General features: G+C 41.6%; 1 protein-coding gene across 1 annotated transcript; it reads right to left on the bottom strand.

Moving 5' to 3' along the window:
* Positions 1-278: 278 nt before the first annotated feature.
* LOC124272787 lies at positions 279-20707 on the bottom strand. The gene is made up of 11 exons (XM_046707989.1): positions 20626-20707; positions 12985-13167; positions 12258-12411; positions 11866-11969; positions 10845-11030; positions 9448-9601; positions 8922-9025; positions 8198-8383; positions 3991-4144; positions 2357-2460; positions 279-1073 (listed from the first exon to the last, which is right to left on the bottom strand). Exons 2-11 carry the CDS (start codon positions 13126-13128, stop codon positions 861-863), a joined length of 1503 nt encoding a protein of 500 aa, XP_046563945.1. The 5' UTR covers positions 13129-13167; positions 20626-20707; the 3' UTR covers positions 279-860.
* Positions 20708-23721: the final 3014 nt, after the last annotated feature.

Below are 23721 nucleotides of genomic sequence, written 5' to 3'. Positions count from 1 at the left end.
CATGTACATCACTCAAGACACATGTACATCACTCAAGGCACATGTATATCACTCAAGGCACATGTACATCACTCAAGACACATGTACATCACTCAAGACACATGTACATCACTCAAGACACATGTATATCACTCAAGGTGCATGTACATCACTCAAGGTACATGTACATCACTCAAGGCACATGTACATCACTGAAGACACATGTACATCACTCAAGGTACATGTATATCACTCAAGGCACATGTACATCACTCAAAGACACATGTACATCACTCAAGACACATGTACATCACTCAAGGCACATGTACATCACTCAAGGTACATGTACATCACTCAAGGTACATGTACATCACTCAAGGCACATGTACATCATTCAAGGCACATGTACATCATTCAAGGCACATGTACATCACTCAAGATACATGTACATCACTCAAGACACATGTACATCACTCAAGGCACATGTACATCACTCAAGGTACATGTACATCACTCAAGGTACATGTACATCACTCAAGGTACATGTACATCACTCAAGGCACATGTACATCATTCAAGGCACATGTACATCATTCAAGGCACATGTATATCACTCAAAGCACATGTACATCACTCAAGACACATGTACATCACTCAAGGTACATGTACATCACTCAAGGTACATGTACATCACTCAAGGCACATGTACATCATTCAAGGCACATGTACATCATTCAAGGCACATGTACATCACTCAAGGCACATGTAATAAAGAATTTAGATTATTCAGTTTATCCTTGCATTGACATTTACACAAGTGTAAATGATGGCAAATACAGAATACATGGTGAAATGATGAGTAACAGATGGCTGGACTAGCGCTAACAAGCTACGTCGAACATGCCAGTGTCACACAGATACTGTCTATAGTCATGAACCATCTGCTCCTGTTCACGTGTCTCTATTGAACCTTTTCTCAAATACCGGGTTCTCTGAATTGCATCCTCAGCACTTAACCTTTGAACTTTGACCAGGTAACATGCAATCATTGTCCCAGTTCGACCTTGACCTTGAGCACAGTGGAGAGCAACTGCCTGGAACAGATAATGTGTCACAAATACAACACATCTGAAAGTACTGTCACACAAATCATGCATGACATAATCTCTAAAAATGATTTTCCAGCAGAACAAAAGCTTGATTATTCTTTTTTAATTGTTGAACTCTTTCAATTACATTGACCATAAAGTTTAAGATATTGACAAGCAAAGCAGTGCTTGAATGACTTAAATCAACCTAGCGTGGGCTGCCAATTGCCCATGCTGTAGTTCCCATTTAAAGGTTATTTTGGGAAGCAGCTTTAAACAGACATCATCCTTCTGATGGTTAAATCAACAGACATCATTCTACTGATAATTAAATCAACAGACATCATTCTACTGATAACAAGCATTGTCACTAAGGTGACATAATCCCCCGCCACAAATTATCAAATCAAACTTATAAAGTAATGAAAGTTTAAGTTAAATGTCAACAAAAACATGACCAGTCAATCTCTCTTGATACAATGCTCTTTAGTGTTCAAACACACACATACTTTCAAGACTGACTTTGACCTTGACATGAATGTCATAGTGTATGAAATAAGCAAACATAGTACTAAAGAAATTGCTTTTTGAAAAACATTTAAGGGAAGTCTTGAAAGTCTTTGAAGAAAATCCAGTGAACCTTTTTTGAAATATCTTGCTGACAATTCAGGTTAACATGCTGAAATCTTCAAAGTGTCTCTGTGACCGTGAAAATTAAGGTAACTTAATCAAAAATCGACTGGGCCCTGCGCCTTCCCTAGATAAAGCTTTGTATTAAATATATGAAGAAAATCCAGTTAACGGTTCTTGAGATAGCTTAACATGCAGGTAAAACGTTAAAGTCCCCTTGTGACCTTGAAATGAAGGTCAAGGTCACCAAACCTGACTTGTACCTTTGTTATACTGTGATGAACCTAGGTACCAATTATGAAAAGAATCTAGTGAACGGTTCTTAAGATATTCCAATTCGCACGTACGTATGGACGTACGGACGGACAGACGGACGGAGCCTAATACTATATCCCCCGCTTCGCGCTAAACGCGTGGCAGGGGATAATTAAATTAACAGACATCATTCTACTGATAATTAAATCAACAGACATCATCCTACTGATGATTAAATCAAAAGTCTGTTGATTTAATTAAATCTGTTGATTTAAAAGGAGTCTGTTGATTTAATCATCAGTAGGATGGTGTCTGTTGATTTAATCGTCAGTAGGATGATGATTTAAGCTGCAGAACTGCCGTATGTTGGAGAAGAACAGAGGATACCTGTAGGAGAGTCTCACCTTCTTCTTCACCTCAGCCTTGTGGATGATGTTCAGAAACTCCTCAACCTGCTCCACAGTGGGTGGGGTGAAGTCCTGTATCTTTAGAGACACGAACTCCAACTCTGTGACGATAAGAGATGCAGTTGACCACAGGTACTTCAACACCGGTCAGTGTATCCTACAGGAGGATTTCTGGTCCCCTCATCCTACATGTCTACATACTACTTAAATGTGTCACTTTACCCCAAAACAAGCACAGTTCGACTTACAACAAACAATGTTTCTTTTCGTATAAGTAGAGACACTTGCAGCATATCATTTGATATCGAATATGTCGCCATAAGTCAATATAAGCTGGATGAATAGTATTAATCTTGGGTTGGTGAGAGTTGGCATGTCTGACACCAAAAAATGAAGTGAGTGAAAGGACAGCTAGCCAACTGGCAGATGCTATTTGGTTATGTCATAGTAGCAACTGGTGCTGTCACCAATGGCAACATTCTGTCTACATCACAACACCTATAAATAACAAAACCAGTGACTGACAGTATGAGCAATCATTCACTGATCTAGTTTAGTTGGGTCCTGTGACAAGGCAGAGAACTGGCAACCAGCTAAAGCCCAATATGTGTGACACTGTGTGTACACCTGCTAAAGCCCAGTATGTGTGACACTGTGTGTACACCTGCTACAGCCCAATATGTGTGACACTGTGTGTACACCTGCTACAGCCCAATATGTGTGACACTGTGTGTACACCTGCTAAAGCCCAGTATGTGTGACACTGTGTGTACACCTGTTAAGCCCAGTATGTGTGTGAGTACACCTGCTAAAGTCCAGTATGTGTGACACTGTGTATACACCTGCTGAAGCCCAGTATGTGTGTGTGTACACCTGCTAAAGTCCAGTGACACTGTGTTACACACCTGCTAAAGCCCAGTATGTGTGTACACCTGCTAAAGCCCAGTATGTGTGTGTGTACACCTGCTAAAGCCCAGTATCTGTGACACTGTGTATACACTAAACTGTGTGTACACCTGCTAAAGCCCAGTATCTGTGACACTGTGTGTGTACACCTGCTAAAGCCCAGTATGTGTGACACTGTGTGTACACCTGCTAAAGCCCAATATGTGTGACACTGTGTGTACACCTGCTAAAGCCCAGTATGTGTGACACTGTATACACCTGCTAAAGCCCAGTATACACACTGTGTGTACACCTGCTAAAGCCCAGTATGTGTGACACTGTGTGTACACCTGCTAAAGCCCAGTATGTGTGACACTGTGTGTACACCTGCTAAAGCCCAGTATGTGTGACACTGTGTGTACACCTGTTAAGCCCAGTATCTGTGACACTGTGTATACACCTGCTAGAGCCCAGTATGTGTGTGTGTACACCTGCTAAAGTCCAGTATGTGTGACACTGTGTGTACACCTGCTAAAGCCCAATATGTGTGACACTGTGTGTACACCTGCTAAAACCCAATATGTGTGACACTGTGTACACCTGCTGTGACACTGTGTGTACACCTGCTACAGCCCAATATGTGTGACACTGTGTGTACACCTGCTAAAACCCAATATGTGTGACGCTGTATATACACCTGCTAAAGGCCAGTATGTGTGACACTGGGTATACACCAGGTTGCTCACCTGGACAGAGTGTGACAGGGGGATCACGTTCAGCAGTCAGGGACACCAGGTATGACACATTGTTGTCCAGGAGGTAGCGGAGGTTCTGTCGGGTTTCAGGAAACGCCAGGGTACACAGTAAACCTTCCACAACCCAAGAGAAGTTGTCTGGCATCTGCAACGCACGGAGACACAGCACAGTTCAGAGCATGTCTAACATTGCCACACTGCACAGTTCAGAGCATGTCTAACATTGCCACACTGCAGCACTGCACAGCTACAGCACAGTTCATCATGTCTAACAGTTTGTCACACTGCACTGTTCAGAGCATGTCTAACATTGCCACACTGCACAGTTCAGATCATGTCTAACATTGCCATACAGCACAGTTCAGAGCATGTCTAACATTGCCACACTGCACAGTTCAGATCATGTCTAACATTGCCATGTACACAGCACAGTTCAGGCATGTCTAACATTGCCACACTGCACAGTTCAGAGTATGTCTAACATTGCCACACTGCACAGTTCAGAGCATGTCTAACATTGCCATACAGCACAGTTCAGAGCATGCTTATCATTGCCACACTGCACAGTTCAGAGCATGTCTAACATTGCCACACAGCACAGTTCAGAGCATGTCTAACATTGCCACACTGCACAGTTCAGAGCATGTCTAACATTGCCACACTGCACTGTTCAGAGCATGTCTAACATTGCCACACTGCACAGTTCAGAGCATGTCTAACATTGCCACAGCACAGTTCAGAGCATGTCTAACATTGCCACACAGCACAGTTCAGATCATGTCTAACATTGCCACACTGCACAGTTCAGATCATGTCTAACATTGCCACACTGCACAGTTCAGAGCATGTCTAACATTGCCACACTGCACAGTTCAGAGCATGTCTAACATTGCCACACAGCACAGTTCAGAGCATGTCTAACATTGCCACACTGCACAGTTCAGAGCATGTCTAACATTGCCATACAGCACAGTTCAGAGCATGTCTAACATTGCCACACTGCACAGTTCAGAGCATGTCTAACATTGCCACACAGCACAGTTCAGAGCATGTCTAACATTGCCACACAGCACTGTTCAGAGCATGTCTAACATTGCCATACAGCACAGTTCAGAGCATGCTTATCATTGCCACACTGCACAGTTCAGAGCATGTCTAACATTGCCACACAGCACAGTTCAGAGCATGTCTAACATTGCCATACAGCACAGTTCAGAGCATGTCTAACATTGCCATACAGCACAGTTCAGAGCATGCTTATCATTGCCACACTGCACAGTTCAGAGCATGTCTAACATTGCCACACTGCACAGATCAGAGCGTGTCTAACATTGCCACACTGCACAGCTCAGATCATGTCTAACATTGCCACACTGCACAGTTCAGATCATGTCTAACATTGCCACACTGCACAGTTCAGATCATGTCTAACATTGCCACACAGCACTGTTCAGAGCATGTCTAACATTGCCACACAGCACAGTTCAGAGCATGTCTAACATTGCCACACAGCACAGTTCAGAGCATGTCTAACATTGCCACACAGCACTGTTCAGAGCATGTCTAACATTGCCACACTGCACAGTTCAGAGCATGTCTAACATTGCCACACAGCACAGTTCAGAGCATGTCTAACATTGCCACACTGCACTGTTCAGATCATGTCTAACATTGCCACACTGCACAGTTCAGATCATGTCTAACATTGCCACACTGCACAGTTCAGAGCATGTCTAACATTGCCACACTGCACAGTTCAGATCATGTCTAACATTGCCACACTGCACAGTTCAGAGCATGTCTAACATTGCCACACTGCACAGCTCAGATCATCTAACATTGTCACACTGCACAGTTCAGAGCATGTCTAACATTGCCACACTGCACAGCTCAGAGCATGTCTAACATTGCCACACTGCACAGCTCAGAGCATGTCTAACATTGTCACACTGCACAGTTCAGATCATGTCTAACATTGTCACACTGCACAGTAGGGCTGGGACGGGTAGGAAAAATTGGAATCGAGTACCCGCATGTACTTACCCGAATCGGAATCGAGTACCCGGAAATGTAAGGAATACATAGCTTCAGTCAACTTTCTGAATATTCAATCACGATTTGACAGATATTATAACAGAAAACCTCAAAGGATGACAATGATACATTGAAACTGATCTTAGACTATTTGATTTACGTCTGTTTATAACTAATATATAGAGTAACACCATTACTTACATTGTTACTTAAAACACCGAACATTTGTTAAAACAGAGAACTTTTCATTCCCGCTGTTACTGTGATTGGACTACAGACTGCTCATGCGCAGATAAATTACCATCGTTGATAATAACCTCCATTTACTCTACAATGCAAAAACTGTGTGTTACGTTAATAATGAAAAAGACCAGTTATTCATTCAGCCAGTAGACAACTACATCCATGTGTGATATTCTAACTGAACCTATAATGTTTTACATGCAGACTTTATGTAAACTTGCATAGAATACAATTTGATTGATGTATTTACTGACTGGAGAATTCTGTACGAGATATACAGAAAGGCAAACGGTAATGCAATGGGTTAAGCAATATAGCAAAATGCTTGGCTGGCATCTGGGAAGACTGGTCATTTTGCTCTGTTGCGCAACTCAGTTGCATTACAGTTTCCCTATTAAATGAAAAACAACACTATTGTTAAATCGATATTCTAAAATTATATCTATCTTCATTGGAATAACTGTATGCTGATTATTATTTGTCAAACTATAAAATGTATATGTTACGCGAGTTCTGCTTCTATTTCTGATCATCTTTCTTCTTATTGTAATGATAACCAGTCGAACATTGTATTTGCAAATCAGAATGTTAATTCCTTAGTTGTAATTGATATTCCCAACACATACAATCATTTAATTGCAATCTCTTTAATTGTCAATTTATTCATGTTAAACGCAAATGTAAAAGCTGTGTTTCATGAAACTAAAGACAAAATTCAATGTACATGTAATCTTAAAAGCTTGATAAGCAATGAACACAAATACACAATGTAATGAACACGTTTATTGTTTAGGTTGTGTTTTAGTGCAAGATGTTTTTGCATTGACCATGTCTAACATTGCCACACTGCACAGTTCAGAGCATGTCTAACATTGCCATACAGCACAGTTCAGAGCATGTCTAACATTGCCACACTGCACAGTTCAGAGCATGTCTAACATTGCCATACAGCACAGTTCAGAGCATGTCTAACATTGCCACACTGCACAGTTCAGAGCATGTCTAACATTGCCACACAGCACAGTTCAGAGCATGTCTAACATTGCCACACAGCACAGTTCTGAGCATGCACATTGCCATACAGCACAGTTCAGAGCATGCCACACTGCACAGTTCAGAGCATGTCTAACATTGCCACACAGCACAGTTCAGACAGTTCAGAGTTCAGCATGTCTAACATTGCCACACTGCACAGTTCAGAGCATGTCTAACATTGCCACACAGCACAGTTCAGAGCATGTCTAACATTGCCACACTGCACAGTTCAGAGCATGTCTAACATTGCCATACAGCACAGTTCAGAGCATGTCTAACATTGCCACACTGCACAGTTCAGAGTTCAGAGCATGTCTAACATTGCCACACTGCACAGTTCAGAGCATGTCTAACATTGCCATACAGCACAGTTCAGAGCATGTCTAACATTGCCATACAGCACAGTTCAGAGCATGTCTAACATTGCCATACAGCACAGTTCAGAGCATGTCTAACATTGCCATACAGCACAGTTCAGAGCATGTCTAACATTGCCATACAGCACAGTTCAGAGCATGTCTAACATTGCCATACAGCACAGTTCAGAGCATGTCTAACATTGCCACACAGCACAGTTCAGAGCATGTCTAACATTGCCACACAGCACTGTTCAGAGCATGTCTAACATTGCCACACTGCACAGTTCACTGTTCATTGAGCAGTTCAGAGCATGTCTCTAGACATGTCTAACATTGCCACACAGCACAGTTCAGAGCATGTCTAACATTGCCACACAGCACAGTTCAGAGCATGTCTAACATTGCCACACAGCACAGTTCAGAGCATGCTTAATACGCCACTCAGCAGAATTACTTCCAATGAAATTTATTATGATGACATAAAATTTCAAACTTCCCAGCGTATAATTTGTGGTGAGGTAAGTTACCTGTCTGATGGTCTTCTCAAAGTCATAGATTGCCTGTTCCTGTTCCTTGGTCTCAACAGACCCGGGTCTGAGTTGACGGGTTCTCCGCAGGGCTTCTGCTGCTGACACTCCCTCCTCCTTCACCAGGTAACATGCGATTAGCGTCCCGGTCCTGCCCCGCCCACCTCTACAGTGAAGTGCCACAGCCTGGATATACAGGGGAGAGGGAATGAGCAAAGTAAAGCAAGTTGAAGTTGAGTGAGTGTTGATGTGGTTCTGACAAAACTGGGTCAAATATTGGAGTCAAATTGACGATCTTCAGATCATAGCCTGGCTAAAGAGCAGTACAAGTAGCTTCTTTAAGTGGCATCAAGAAACTGCTATGATGAAGCAGAACACTTTCTATGGGTAGACAATGATCATTTGCTTGATAACGGTGTTAGCATCTACACCGAAACGTCACATCTAGTGCAATAAAGAAGTATCTATCCACAGAAAGGGTTCTGCTTCAACAATACCACTAATTAAATAATCACCAGCCTGTTTTTTCCTAATAATTAAACTTTTTCCCACTTTCTTGAGGATATGGGTTTGGCACGAAGAGACACAGATCTGGGTTTCAAAACCCAGTTCATAGAATCCTTGCAGACCAATAAGGCACTAGGCCTGCAGCTTGTGTCCCACTGTTTCCAGATATACCAGGGACATCAGCGTGAACTAGTGTGTCAATCAGAGACATAGTTACCTTGTGTTGCTGGGCTGCGTGGTCCATCAGGGAGAGGAACTTGGCAACCTGGTGCTGGTTTGGGCTGGAGAAATCCTTCATCTTGATGTCCACCTTCACCAGCCCTGTAACATGGCACTGCATGTGAATAGACCCCAATATCACATGGTACAGCTAGCATGTGAATAGACCCCAATATCACATGGTACAGCTAGTGTGTGAATAGACACCAATATCACATTGTACAGCTAGCATATGAATAGATACCAATATCACATGGTACAGCTAGCATGTGAATAGACACCAATATCACACAGTTCTGCTAGTATGTGAATAGACACAAATATCACATGGTACAACAAGTGCGTGAATAGAAACTAACATCACATGGTATCTAGTGTGTGAATACAAACCCAAATCACATGATTAATCACTAATTAATCACATTAATTTATTGCACTGGTGCATTGATTAATTATTTCAGCCTTGCGTATACCCTACACAGTGAAATCTACAGAAGTACATCTTCCTTGACATGACAGTATACCTGCAAGTCCGTGTATGTCAGGGTCCCGCTCCTCGGTCAGACACACCAGGTAGCCCACGTTATGGTCCACCAGATACTGCAGGTGCTCCCTTTCTTCTGGGAATGCCAGAGCACACAGCTTGCCCCTGACTACCCACGAGAACCGCCAGGGCACCTGCAACACAGTCAACATAACACTGCAACAACCATGAGTGTTGAGTCACTGCTAAAAGAACCATTACAGTCACAGTCAACACCAACCATCACTGCTTCAACCCAACACAGTCAACACAACAACACTGCTTCCAACCAACACACTGCTTCAACCAACACAGTCACACACAACACACAGCTTCAACACTGCTTCAACCAGCACAGTCAACACAACACAACACCAACCATCACAGTCAACACAACACACACCAACCATCACAGTCAACACAACACTGCTTCCAACCAGCACCAACACAGTCAACCTCAACACGACACCAACCATCAGTCAACACCAACACACTGCAGCACAACACCAACCATCACAGTCAACTCAACACGACACCAGCCAACACAGTCAACTCTACACGACACCAACCATCAGTCAACACAACACGCTTCAACCAACACAGTCAACTCTAACACGACACCAACCATCACAGTCAACACAACACTGCTTCAACCAACCAACACAGTCAACTTCAAACCAACACACAGAACCAACCATCACGGTCAACACAACACTGCTTCAGTCAAACCACACACAGTCATCACAGTTTACTACGACACCAACCATCAGTCAACACAACACTGCTTCAACCAACACAGTCAACTCTACACGACACCAACCATCAGTCAACACAACACTGCTTCAACCAACACAGTCAACTCTACACGACACCCACCATCAGTCAACACAACACTGCTTCAACCAACACAGTCAACTCTACACGACACCAACCATCAGTCAACACAACACACACTACTTCAACTATTTGAGTTGACTCTTTGCTAAAAGAACCATTAGTCACACTCAACAATGCTACAAAACTCAACACAACATCAACAAACACAGTCAACACAACACTGCAACAATCAACACTAATGTACAAGTATTACAAGGATATACCTAATGTATGTATTTCAGTAGAAAAGAGTGAGTGTGTGAGCTAAAATTTACCATCACATCAGCAATATTTCAGCCATATCTTGACTAAGTTTTGTAAAGTCTTTTCAACAGGGCCGTCACATGAGTTTACAAAAACTGTGACGTTTTTCCTTTGATTTTGTTATTGAAGGAATACACCCATGACTACATTGTGATATTTTACCTATATTTCAATGTGGCAACAGTGTTGGCCCAGCATAACTGGACTGTATAATCATTTCAAAGTGAAGATTCAAGGCTGGAATAAAACCGTTCTCACCTTTCTTCTGTAAGTTTCATATTCTGCCACCAGAACTTCTTGTGACCTTGACCAAAGGGAACCAGGTCGAAGTTCACGGACCCTGTTAACAGCTTCTGCTGCTGTCATGACCTCTTCCTGGACAAAGTAACAAGCCAGCATGGTGCCTGCCCTCCCAAGGCCATCTGAGCAGTGGACAGCTACTGCCTGGGGAAATTGTTTGTTTGTTTGTTTATTTGTTTGTTTGTTTCACTTCTATTTTGTTTAATGTTCTTGGAAACACTCTGTATCTGTCCTTCCTCAGCCTTCACGAAACATAGAGTACTAAACATGTCTTGTGCTGTGATCCACACCACAGAGTACTAGAGGTAGCCATGTCTTGTGTTGTGATCCACACCACAGCTCTTTAAACCTTCTCTGCCTACAACAAGCATGACGAACTAGAGGTAGCCATGTCTTGTGCTGTGATCCACACCACAGCTCTCTATACCTTCTCTGCCTACAACAAGCATGACGAACTAGAGGTAGCCATGTCTTGTGCTGTGATCCACACCACAGCTCTTTAAACCTTCTCTGCCTACAACAAGCATGAAGTACTAGAGGTAGCCATGTCTTGTGTTGTGATCCACACCACAGCTCTCTAAACCTTCTCTGCCTACAACAAGCATGACGAACTAGAGGTAGCCATGTCTTGTGCTGTGATCCACACCACAGCTCTCTAAACCTTCTCTGCCTACAACAAGCATGACGAACTAGAGGTAACTAGAAGTAGCCATGTCGTTGTGCTGTGATCCACACTACAACAACATGCTCTCTATACCTTCTCTGCCTACACAAAACATTGAGTACTAGAGGTAGCCATGTCTTGTGCTGTGATCCACACCACAGCTCTCTAAACCTTCTCTGCCTACAACAAGCATGACGAACTAGAGGTAGCCATGTCTTGTGCTGTGATCACACCACAGCTCTCTAAACCTTCTCTGCCTACAACAAGCATGACGAACTAGAAGAAGTCATATGTCTTGTTGTGACATCTACATACCTTATTCTCTGCTTCTGCTAGGTCCACCAAGGTGAGGAACTCAACAACCTGTTCTATGTCTGGCGTGGAGGATGCATCCATCTTCAGGTCCACCTTCATCAAGTCTGACAGATAAAAGGACATTGGCATCATACAGAATACATGTACATGGACACAGGAATCACACTAGAAATTTACTTTTCAAATTAAACACCTTCTCGGAGGGAGAGACCCCAAACTATAAGAGAAGGGTGGTAAAAACAACCTGACCAAAACCTATTTTCTGTTTTATTCAGATACATGATGTTTTATAATCTTTTGCCAAGCATTTAAGACTATGGGACAAAATAGTTGAAGTCAGCAGAAAGATAATGTTTTTCTGTCAGAGATTTCCTGACAGTTCCTCAGCTCACCTAGGAAGTTGTCAACATCTGGGTCACGCTCCTGGGTGAGGCTGACAAGGAAGGCAACGTTGTTGTTGACCAGATAGTTCAGGTCTGATGGACTTTCTGGGAAGGCTAATGCACACAGTAGGTCCTTCACAACCCAAGAAAACGTCCTGGGGATCTGTAATGATCATCCATTGAAACATCAATTGCTGGATGGGATGTACTTCACTAGGAACAAAGACAACACAAGTTTGGTCTTTGAATAAATTCTGTTTAAAAGAGAAACTTCTCAGGAGGAAATGCGCCACACATTACTGATAACTTGAATTGTTTGTCTGACATTTATATACTGTTGTCATTAGGATGTTGTACTAACATTCCTACAGCAGAGATGTCTATACAATCACATACCATCACATTTGCATTGACTTAGGACCCGTGAAGGTCTGGGTTAGAATGAACCTTCAGTAACCCATGCTTGTCTAAGAGGCCACTAACAGGATCGGGTGGTCAGGCTCGCTGGCTTGGTTGACACTTGTCATCGGCTCCCAATTGCGCAGATCGATGCTCATGTTGTTGATCACTGGTTTGCCTGGTCCAGACTCGATTATTTACAGACCGCCGCCATATAGCTGGAATATTGCTGAGTGTGGCGTAAAACTGAACTCACTCACACACTGAATTTACTTTGAAAACCTGATGAGCTAGGTAATTTGATAGAAATGTGTGTAATGTACTTCATAAAACCAACCCCTGACTTAGCAGACTGGAATTCTTCCACAACAGTCATCATCTCCGGAGAAAAAGGGGACTCCTTCAGTACACTGCTGGCATGGGCTGCAGCCTTCTCTGTTGACATGTCATGGAAGTCAATGAAGAAGCAGGCACACATCATCGTCCACGCATCAGCATCAGCATGGACAACAGCAGCAACCTGTAAATGTGAGTGAGTGAGTGAGTTAGTGAGTGAGTATGTTTTTTGATGTTGCTCTAAGAATATTCCAGGAACACACATTGAGCCTAGATGGGAAATCAAACCTGGGCCTTTGGCATGACAAGCAAAAGCTTTCTACACAAGAATCACCCAGAGTTTCAGCTTATTCCCTCTGGGGAACATCACCAAGAGACGGGAAATGATAGGATCAATGTAAAGTCTGTTTCTTCCAAACCAGCATTATTACTTATTGCAATATTTTCAAACCATTCTGATTTTCTCAATAATATTTTGCCAATCAGTCAAATGCATGGACAGATTTTTCAGTCAATTTGTAAAATTTAATATTTAGGTATTTTATGAATTGTCCATATGAAATACATTTTACACACTGACTGAAACACATAAAGGGCTGATTGAAACACATCGGTGAGAGAGTGAACCATATCGCTGCCCCCTCCAGATCGGTCAACCTCCTGAGTGAGTGAGTAAATATTTAACGTCACATCGGCAATATTTCAGCCATATCGTGACGAGTACATATTCAACCTTCTGAACACAACAATGTGTATCGCTGTGTATTGGCAAATAAATTGTATGGCAATATATTGTGATTCTGGTACCCGTATTCCCGAATATGTACTGTGATATATTGGGAACTTAAGCGTTTGACAGTGAGTGACATTGATTGTACATGCAAACCCTATTTTCTACATACTGAAGCCTTAAAAAAATACATGTTATGGCTGTGATAACAGAAAACTTGCATTCGGATTTGATTTTGAGGGATTGTATTTTCTTTTTAAAACATTTAGTGTGTGTAAAGTATGCTATTTTGTCATTCAGTTACAATGGAAAACTTTAGTGTGAATGAAAGTCTGTGTAGATTTTAACTGAAAACATAGAGATAACTTTATATATTTTTATTACCCAAATTATACCACTTATGAGAAAAAACATTGCACTGCATATCATTTGAAAGGCGTATTGCAATATACCGGTAATACTGTGCAGTCCTGACACTGTGTCTGACGTTCCCCCTTTGGGTGAACTATAACAGAGAACATTTTCTGGATCTACCAGTTGTCTGACTTCCATTTTTGTGGAAGCCGTGTTGGCTAAGTGGAGTTAGATTGCTCTGTGTGCTGATGATTTGGTGCCTGTGTGAGGCACATGTTTAACTACGTATGTGACATTTCAAGAATGAAAAAGTTGAAAAACAAATGTATACAGATGGAACTTAATGAACCTAACATATATTGTAAGTTACTAACTTACCTAATGATAAATCTTGAATTGTAACGATGACTATTATTTGAACTGTATATTTCAATATTGTTTGAGGGTTTTGCTAAATCAATCATCAAAATACATCCCAATATGCTAACTCAATACCCTAACTGTATAAAACGCCAATTAACTTAATGATTTGTATCCAGTATCTGTTACAATGGCACGAAGGAGACTACCAGAAGCAAGAAGATGGCAAATTATTGGAATGCACGACACCAGGATGTCATGCAGGGCTATTGAGTGACAGCTTGACATTCACCACACCGTTATGACGTCGACTTGTTCAAAAACACTGTCAAACCAACAAGGTTAAGGACTGACCAAGGCCAGGTCAACCCTGAAAGACATCTCAAGTTAAGGATTGGGATTTAGCAAGTCTTGTGAGACATCAGCCTTTCACTACTAAAGGCACATGGGATGAGGGCAAGAAGGGTGATGAAGCGTCCAGCCTTGACCAATCTTCACAAGAGAGCTCATTTGGAGTGGTGTTTACCCTGACGTCATAGGAATTTGACATCATGGAGGAAGGTGCATTTGTCGGATGAGAATCACTTTTTATTGCACGTCACAGACGGGCGCCAAGAACAGTGCCTATGAGCCCAAGAACATCAGAGCATCAGTTCCTGATGGTGGTGGATCTGTCATGGTCTGGGGTTGTTCTCCCATGATTGTAAACTGGACTTGGTAACTGGTCATGGAAATCTCAATGGCGACCACGACATCCGGGACATTCTGGATCCTGTTCTTGTGCCACATTTTGATAACCACCCATTAGCCACTCGCCCTGTATTTATGGATGGCAACGCCCAACCAGATCGTTCCCGACTTGTGACAAGTTTTTCTCCATAACCAAACTTCCATTGCCTGCTATGAGCCTGGATCTTAACCCTTTGGAGCAAGTCTGCGGCTTTTTTAGACGCAGAGTGCAAGCACTGGATCCACCTGTATAAGATCTGGCTTGTTTGGAAGCAGCTTTGTGCCAGAGGAGTGGCAGCAGCTGCATCTGGAGCGAATCAGCATGAGGAGGAGGGCCAAAGCAGTCATCTGTGCACAATGTGGATATGCACGCTATTAACATTTTTCAAGTGATTTGTTGTCTGAAGATGACAGTGAACATTTTCAGACTGAGGGACACTCACCTATCCCATTGTGGAACTCTGCAGCCCCCATAGTTGTACAGGGATACATTTTGTGGACAAAACATCGTTGATGTTTTCATGTCATTTTGTAAATTAAAATATTGCAAATGTTCATGATGTTGTTGTTATTGGTTACTCCAAAATGTCAACATTCATAAAACAATGGCATTTAAGCTTTCCAGTAAACATACTAATGGTAATGGTTGCTCAGTTTCTTGGCAATATGAAAACATTGGGGGGTGCTTAATTTAAAGGGCACTGATCCAGAGCAATTAATGTTTCTCGCCAACAGGCTAATTACGAAACCTTGCTGCAAGCTTGTCAGTACCTGCATCCCTGACCGTGACAGACATGGGGACTGGGCTACTGTCCACCTTGGCAGAATTTCTTCAACCTAAATAGTGGGACATTAGGAAGGGTGGATGCCCATCAGATGCTGTTATTTGAAAAAATCCCCGGTAGTTTTTGTCTGATTGTAATAAAAGTATCCCAGCAGTGTCAGCTTTTTCAGATTTTCTAATGCCTGGATAGCATAATGACTGATCCAGTTTGATCCTATTTCTGTGTTTTTACCTCAATACTTAATCATGTCATGTAAAAATATGATGTCTATTACCTATGATATTAAAAACACACATTTGATTTATTTGAATCCGTAAACTAAACAACCCTACTTTGCCATTGCTAGAAAAATCTGATAATTTACCTAGGTAAATAGGTATGTACAGATTTAACTTAAGTACACAGCAAATGCTTATATGTATGTCTTAAGCAACAATGAAGTTCCGTTTGTATCCTCCAAATAGTGTTGGCCCATAGGTTTTTTCAGGCAGTTCAAATTGCATGCAATAGCAATTACTACTCCCTTGTTGTAACCCGTGTTTGGTGGTATAAACCTACACATGTTATTTGTTATCATTCACTTGATGGTCAGTTAATGAATTTATAACAGGTATAATTAGTGGTAACACTCAGACTACCCGACAAAGGTTCCCATTTGGCATTTCTCAAGTGTGGAGTAAATACTCAACATTATAAATTAAGGTCTGATGTGGCAAATGTATAACATGTTATGTAATATGCGCATGGAAGTGCAGCAAGAGGAATTATCAGCTGAGTTACAAAAACAAACATATGCATCGATCAAAGGATTAACCGATAACATGCTGATTTATTGATTACTTTTATCTTGCACAGCGGATTAGTAGGTAGATTTACTAATCTATACTGAATACACCCTGTCGTAAAGTGCCTGTGTAAACACGTCCTTCCTTCAGAGGATTAACAATCAGTTGATTGACAATTCATCATTGGCTAACTAAATTACTTTTTAAAGAATGGCGGACATCACACAATTAGTTGCCAGATGTGCTATGTTGGGTGACCAATGAGACTATACACCAATGTGAAAAACCTGAAACGATAGATCACTTTTTTCAAATATCAGACTGTTAAAAGACACATTACGTGGAACAGGATACTTTGTCAGCTGCAGTTGAATGACATATCATGCCTTTATGTGGATATTGATGGATACATTCCTCAAAAAAGGTAATAGCCTGACATTGTTGCTATAACTTTAGTCTGTTTTAATTTTAATATTCGCATTTTGTTTTTCTTTATTTGTTGTAGCCATCAACAGAATTTTTAGCCGTGAAGTGTAATGAGACAGACAACATACACTAGGTGTGTAAAATTTGATTCACGTTGGCAATCTATAAAATGTGTAGATATTACAGTCATGTTATAAATTCAGTATAAAGTATAGCAGATCGTGTGGTTTTTATTAAGTTTCAAAATGCATACAAATATGATAACAACCTACTTAGGATTATAAGACAACATATAAAGACGTACATTGACTTCATTATTTTTGAGTCCTAATATGTTTTACCACGGGCAGATGTAAACTTCAAAATGTTTTCATTTGTTATCTTAATAATGAAGATGGATATATTATTGAGTAAAAAAGATTTCATCTTTGTTGATCATTCTATACTTATACTTTCAGTTGCGGTTTGGGGTGGCGCAGCAGAGGTCATGAACCAGTCAATAATTCTGGGATATCATCCGGGTACTCACAGGATAAAAACAATAACAAAAGCAACAACCAGTCCACAGAAATTGCTCCAGATCAGTGCCCATTTAAGTTCCATGTGTGTAATTTGTTGAATAGACTGTTTATATATGTTGGATCATCACATGTCGCTGGTCTGTGGCACACACTACTGCTGGTAAGAACTATGGGAAGAGCTGAGCTACATACAGTTCCTACATCCTACAGTCCCACTTTATTGAATCATGACAAGAAGGAGATTGAACTACTTTATTTTACATATGAAAACATAAAGCATAACTCAGCAGCCGTTCAACAGTTTTAATTGTAAGATTGACTTTTGAGGTTTGAGGTATGTTACATGTGACTGACTCCTCTCCCTCACTCTTGAGAGTTTATTTGACATCTCACGTTTGAATATTTTCAAAAGCAGGGTGGAATAAGCACATCAGACATTTTCTATGAGTTTTTAAATATGTCCTCAAGTCCAGTCTCTGAGATTATCACACATGCCAGTCTTGAAATAGTCTTCAAATGCTTGAACACATTGTCGCTGTTGAGGGGTCTGTACAGATCCAGGGCGGACAGTTCTAAGTTGTCTCAAGGCATGTGTGCTGGGAGGTTGTGTCGGGCCACTAGGAAGCAGGCTAACAGAGTCCCTGTACGCCCCTTGCCCATGTTACAATGGACAGCCACCGCCTACACAGAGAAGGCAACACTGTTACTGTCTTTACACAGAGAAGGCAACACTGTTACGGTCTTTACACAGAGAAGGCAACACTCCTACTGTATTTACACAGAGAAGGCAACACTGTTACTGTCTTTACACAGAGAAGGCAACACTGTTACTGTCTTTACACAGAGAAGGCAACACTGTTACTGTCTTTACACAGAGAAGGCAACACTGTTACTGTCTTTACACAGAGAAGGCAACACTGTTACTGTCTTTACACAGAGAAGGCAACACTGTTACTGTCTTTACACAGAGAAGGCAACACTGTTACTGTCTTTCAGAGAACACAGAGAAGGCAACACTGTTACTGTCTTTACACAGAGAAGGCAACACTGTTACTGTCTTTACACAGAGAAGGCAACACTCTGTCTTTCTGTCTTTACACAGAGAAGGCAACACTGTTACTGTCTTTAGAACAACACTACAAGAAGGCAACACTGTTACTGTCTTTACACAGAGAAGGCAACACTGTTACTGTCTTTACACAGAGAAGGCAACACTGTTACTGTCTTTACACAAAGAAGGCAACACTGTTACTGTCTTTACACAGAGAAGGCAACACTGTTACTGTCTTTACACAGAGAAGGCAACACTGTTACTGTCTTTACTCAGAAGGCACACTGTTTACTGTCTTTAGAGAGGCAACACTGTTACTGTCTTTACACAGAGAAGGCAACACTGTTACTGTCTTTACACAGAGAAGGCAACACTGTTACTGTCTTTACACAGAGAAGGCAACACTGTTACTGTCTTTACACAGAGAAGGCAACACTGTTACTGTCTTTACACAGAGAAGGCAACACTGTTACTGTCTTTACACAGAGAAGGCAACACTGTTACTGTCTTTACACAGAGAAGGCAACACTGTTACTGTCTTTACACAGAGAAGGCAACACTGTTACTGTCTTTACACAGAGAAGGCAACACTGTTACTGTCTTTACATAGAGAAGGCAACACTGTTACTGTCTTTACACAGAGAAGGCAACACTGTTACTGAAGGCAACACTGTTACTGTCTTTACATAAAGAAGGCAACACCTTTACTGTCTTTACACAGAGAAGGCAACAATGTTACTGTCTTTACAGTGAGAAGGCAACACTGTTACTGTTCTGTGTAACCAGTGGGAGGAGTTAGTTTTGTGTTTCCAGTGGGAGGAGCTAGTTTTGTGTTACCAGTGGGAGGAGTTAGTTTTGTGTAACCAGTGGGAGGAGTTAGTTTTGTGTAACCAGTGGGAGGAGTTAGTTTTGTGTAACCAGTGGGAGGAGTTAGTTTTGTGTAACCAGTGGGAGGAGTTAGTTTTGTGTTACCAGTGGGAGGAGTTAGTTTTGTGTAACCAGTGGGAGGAGTTAGTTTTGTGTTACCAGTGGGAGGAGATAGTTTTGTGTTACCAGTGGGAGGAGCTAGTTTTGTGTAACCAGTGGGAGGAGTTAGTTTTGTGTAACCAGTGGGAGGAGTTAGTTTTGTGTAACCAGTGGGAGGAGTTAGTTTTGTGTAACCAGTGGGAGGAGTTAGTTTTGTGTTACCAGTGGGAGGAGCTAGTTTTGTTAACCAGTGGGAGGAGTTAGTTTTGTGTTACCAGTGGGAGGAGTTAGTTTTGTGTAACCAGTGGGAGGAGTTAGTTTTGTGTAACCAGTGGGAGGAGTTAGTTTTGTGTTACCAGTGGGAGGAGTTAGTTTTGTGTAACCAGTGGGAGGAGTTAGTTTTGTGTAACCAGTGGGAGGAGTTAGTTTTGTGTAACCAGTGGGAGGAGTTAGTTTTGTGTTACAGTGGGAGGGAGCTAGTTTTGTGTTAACCAGTGGGAGGAGTTAGTTTTGTGTAACCAGTGGGAGGAGTTAGTTTTGTGTAACCAGTGGGAGGAGATAGTTTTGTGTAACCAGTGGGAGGAGCTAGTTTTGTGTAACCAGTGGGAGGAGTTAGTTTTGTGTAACCAGTGGGAGGAGTTAGTTTTGTGTAACCAGTGGGAGGAGTTAGTTTTGTGTAACCAGTGGGAGGAGTTAGTTTTGTGTTACCAGTGGGAGGGGCTAGTTTTGTGTTACCAGTGGGAGGAGTTAGTTTTGTATAGCCAGAGGGTGAGGAGTTGCGTTAACTCACCTCCTGCTTCTTTTTGGGGTGGTAGAGGGTGTGGCTTTAATTGAGGGTGGGAACTATATTGAGTTTGGTGGATGGTCAGGGGGTTGGTGGATTTTGATGAAGGAGTTTGGTAAAGGGTGGTGGCCTAGGAAGTGTGTCAGCTCACCTCCTGCTTCTTCTTGGCCTGGTGTACCACCTTCAAGGAACTGCTTGATCTGGTCCAGAGTTGGAGCAGTGAAGTCACGGATGCCGATCCTCACAACTCTTAGATCTGCAAGTAAGTATCACATATCTTGATTGGTTCCAACATACTGCAATTGGTCAGTATTGTATGCAGATTATTTTCTCAACATGAAAAATCGCAGTGCTTGGTATTTACACAATGTATATCAGCCAGATGCTGACTAGTCATACACTATTACAATCTTATGTAATTTAGCAATATGATGTAAGGTTGACGTAGACTAGCCACACACTGTTATGTTATTTGACATCCATACACCCATACATCCACACACCCATCCATCTACACATACATCCAAACACCCATCCATCCATCCACACACACACACACACACACATACACACACACATTAATACATGCATACACCCACACACACACATACACACACACACACACCACCCACCCACCCCCCACCCCAACACACATTAGGAGCAACTGTTGGATGAACTAATCGCAGCACACCTATGTTGTGAACCTGCTCTGCAGATCACTTTAGGACTGGCCTTTTAAAGTCTTTCATGTAAATCATGACCTTCCTACCTCTAATGGTAAACTGTGCCACCTTATTATAAACGATCATAGCTGGCATTCTACACGAAAGATTTCAATATTTTCTGTCAATCACCATCATAATCTGCTCTGTCTCTTAGCCTCCATCTCAATCACCATGACGCCTAGCTAATACAAATATGCAACATAGTAAACTACATATATAATGAACTTGCAAATTATGACCTGATGAATAAAACAAACTGATTTCTAGGTCACAGGCTTTTACTGTATATTTTAGATGAAATGAGTATAACATTTTTGTGGTTATAATGAACAACTGATGGTCCCTTTGAATTCGTTATAATGCCAGTTCACTGCACTGATCTAAAAACTTCCACAGTCTATTGCCAATATTACTGTATAGTGGGGTATAGTAAATAATTCTGCCCTGTATGATCAGATCCTATTCAAATTCACTGCATGATGCTATGCTGTGGACTGCCTCTGGCAGACTGACCTGGGAAGCCGTGTGTGGGTGTGACCCTGTCCTGGGTCAGGTTGACCAGGTGGTGGACGTTGTGTTCCAGCAGGTATTGTACCTGCTGGGGGTGGTCAGGGAACGCCAGGCCACACAGCAGACCTTCCTCCACCCATGAGAAGTTCCTTGGAACTCGGGATACCATACCTCTCTGTAACAACATGAATAGTAATACACTGTAAGATACAGTATTTGTATACCTTGTACCTCAACTGACAGGTTTGAAAGTAATGATACTATATAGTTATACATTGAAATATACAGAGGTTATCATGTGGAATAAACATTACAAGCTTTCTTGTAATGTGCAAAATAATATACCACATCAAAAGGTGAGTTATTAGTCTGTTGGACATTGGCAATAGGCAATATAATTCCAACTGAGTGTTTATATTTAATGCATAAAACAAATTTGTTTGTGTTTGTCAGTCTTTCTTGTCTTTGTTTTGCAGCAGTCTGTTGTTCCACCCACAGAACTAGGGTGGAACATTACATTGTTATAACAATGCAAAATGCCATCACACATTTCACACAGTGACCAAATGGAAGGAGGTAAAATTTTTGCAACATTTATACCAGGTCCAGGTGTTCAGCAACCCAGGCTTGTTGTAAGAGGATCGGGTGGTCAGGCTCGCTGACGTGGTTCACACATGTCAGTTGCATAGATTGATAGTTATGTCTGGATTGATGTTGAATGGTCTGGTCCACACATGATACTGGGAAAACACCCAAAGTTGCTATGCTCTACAAGTACATACAGAAAAACTGATTCTGATAGCATCCCCACTAAATTCTTCACTTATCCACACCCCTGTGAGATTTGTGGCATGTTAGAGTTTTACGTTGATAATGATAACAATTGTACAAGCTATCTGTCAAAATCCCTGACTGACAATTCAGAATCCACAGCCAACAGCCAAGGGTCATGCCTGCTTTATAAACACTTAAAGAAGCACCTACCACGGTCCCTGACCTTTCATATTTGCAATCTCTGAATGACATCAACAGATACCTTTTGCATCTGTTGGCTACATTATGTTGAGAAACAAACCAATTACACAATGAAAAGTTTCTTATCTTAGGCAATTCTTAACATTTCTTGCACCATCCTGTACATAAAGTAGACTCTCTATCTGGACATAAGATACATCCTCCATACAGTAGACTCTCCCATCCTGGACATAAGATACACCCTACAAAAAGTAGACTCTCCCATCCTGTACATAAGATACACCCTACATAAAGTAGACTCTCCATCCTGGACATAAGATACACCCTACAAAAAGTAGACTCTCCCATCCTGTACATAAGATACACCTTACATAAAGTAGACTCTCCATCCTGGACATAAGATACACCCTACATAAAGTAGACTCTCCATCCTGGACATAAGATACACCCTACATAAAGTAGACTCTCCCATCCTGTACATAAGATACACCCTACATAAAGTAGACTCTCCATCCTGGACATAAGATACACCCTACATACAGTAGACTCTACCATCCTGGACATAAGATACACCCAACATTAAGTAGACTCTCCCACCCTGGACATAAAATACACCCAACATTAAGTAGACTTTCCCATCCTGGACATAAGATACACCCTACATAAAGTAGACTCTCTCATCCTGGACATAAAATACACCCAACACACAGTGAACCATCTTTTGGGGATATATCATACATTCTATGTAAAGTATCCCATTTCATCTTGGACAAGAGATGCGCCTTATGTACAATAGACATTATCATCCTACTGCATTGGACATTGATCTGCACATCACTTACCTTATATATAGTAGCCTGTTCCATCCTGAACATATATTGATCTGCACAGTACAACACGTTATTTACTGACCTCAATTGGCCTGAATATTAGAAATATCAGGTTTAAACCTGTAGCTGCTTATATGATGATGCATAAGATAAAGAAAACATCCCACAATTGACCTACCCACTGTGGTGTTGCTGTAGCTGGGATGG

Source organism: Haliotis rubra, unplaced genomic scaffold (assembly GCF_003918875.1).
Source record: "Haliotis rubra isolate DU_JTF1 unplaced genomic scaffold, ASM391887v1 Scf173, whole genome shotgun sequence".
NCBI classification, from domain to species: Eukaryota; Metazoa; Mollusca; class Gastropoda; order Lepetellida; family Haliotidae; genus Haliotis; species Haliotis rubra.
The sequence above is the reverse complement of the archived record's forward strand: the minus strand, read 5'-3'. Positions and strand labels throughout refer to the sequence as shown.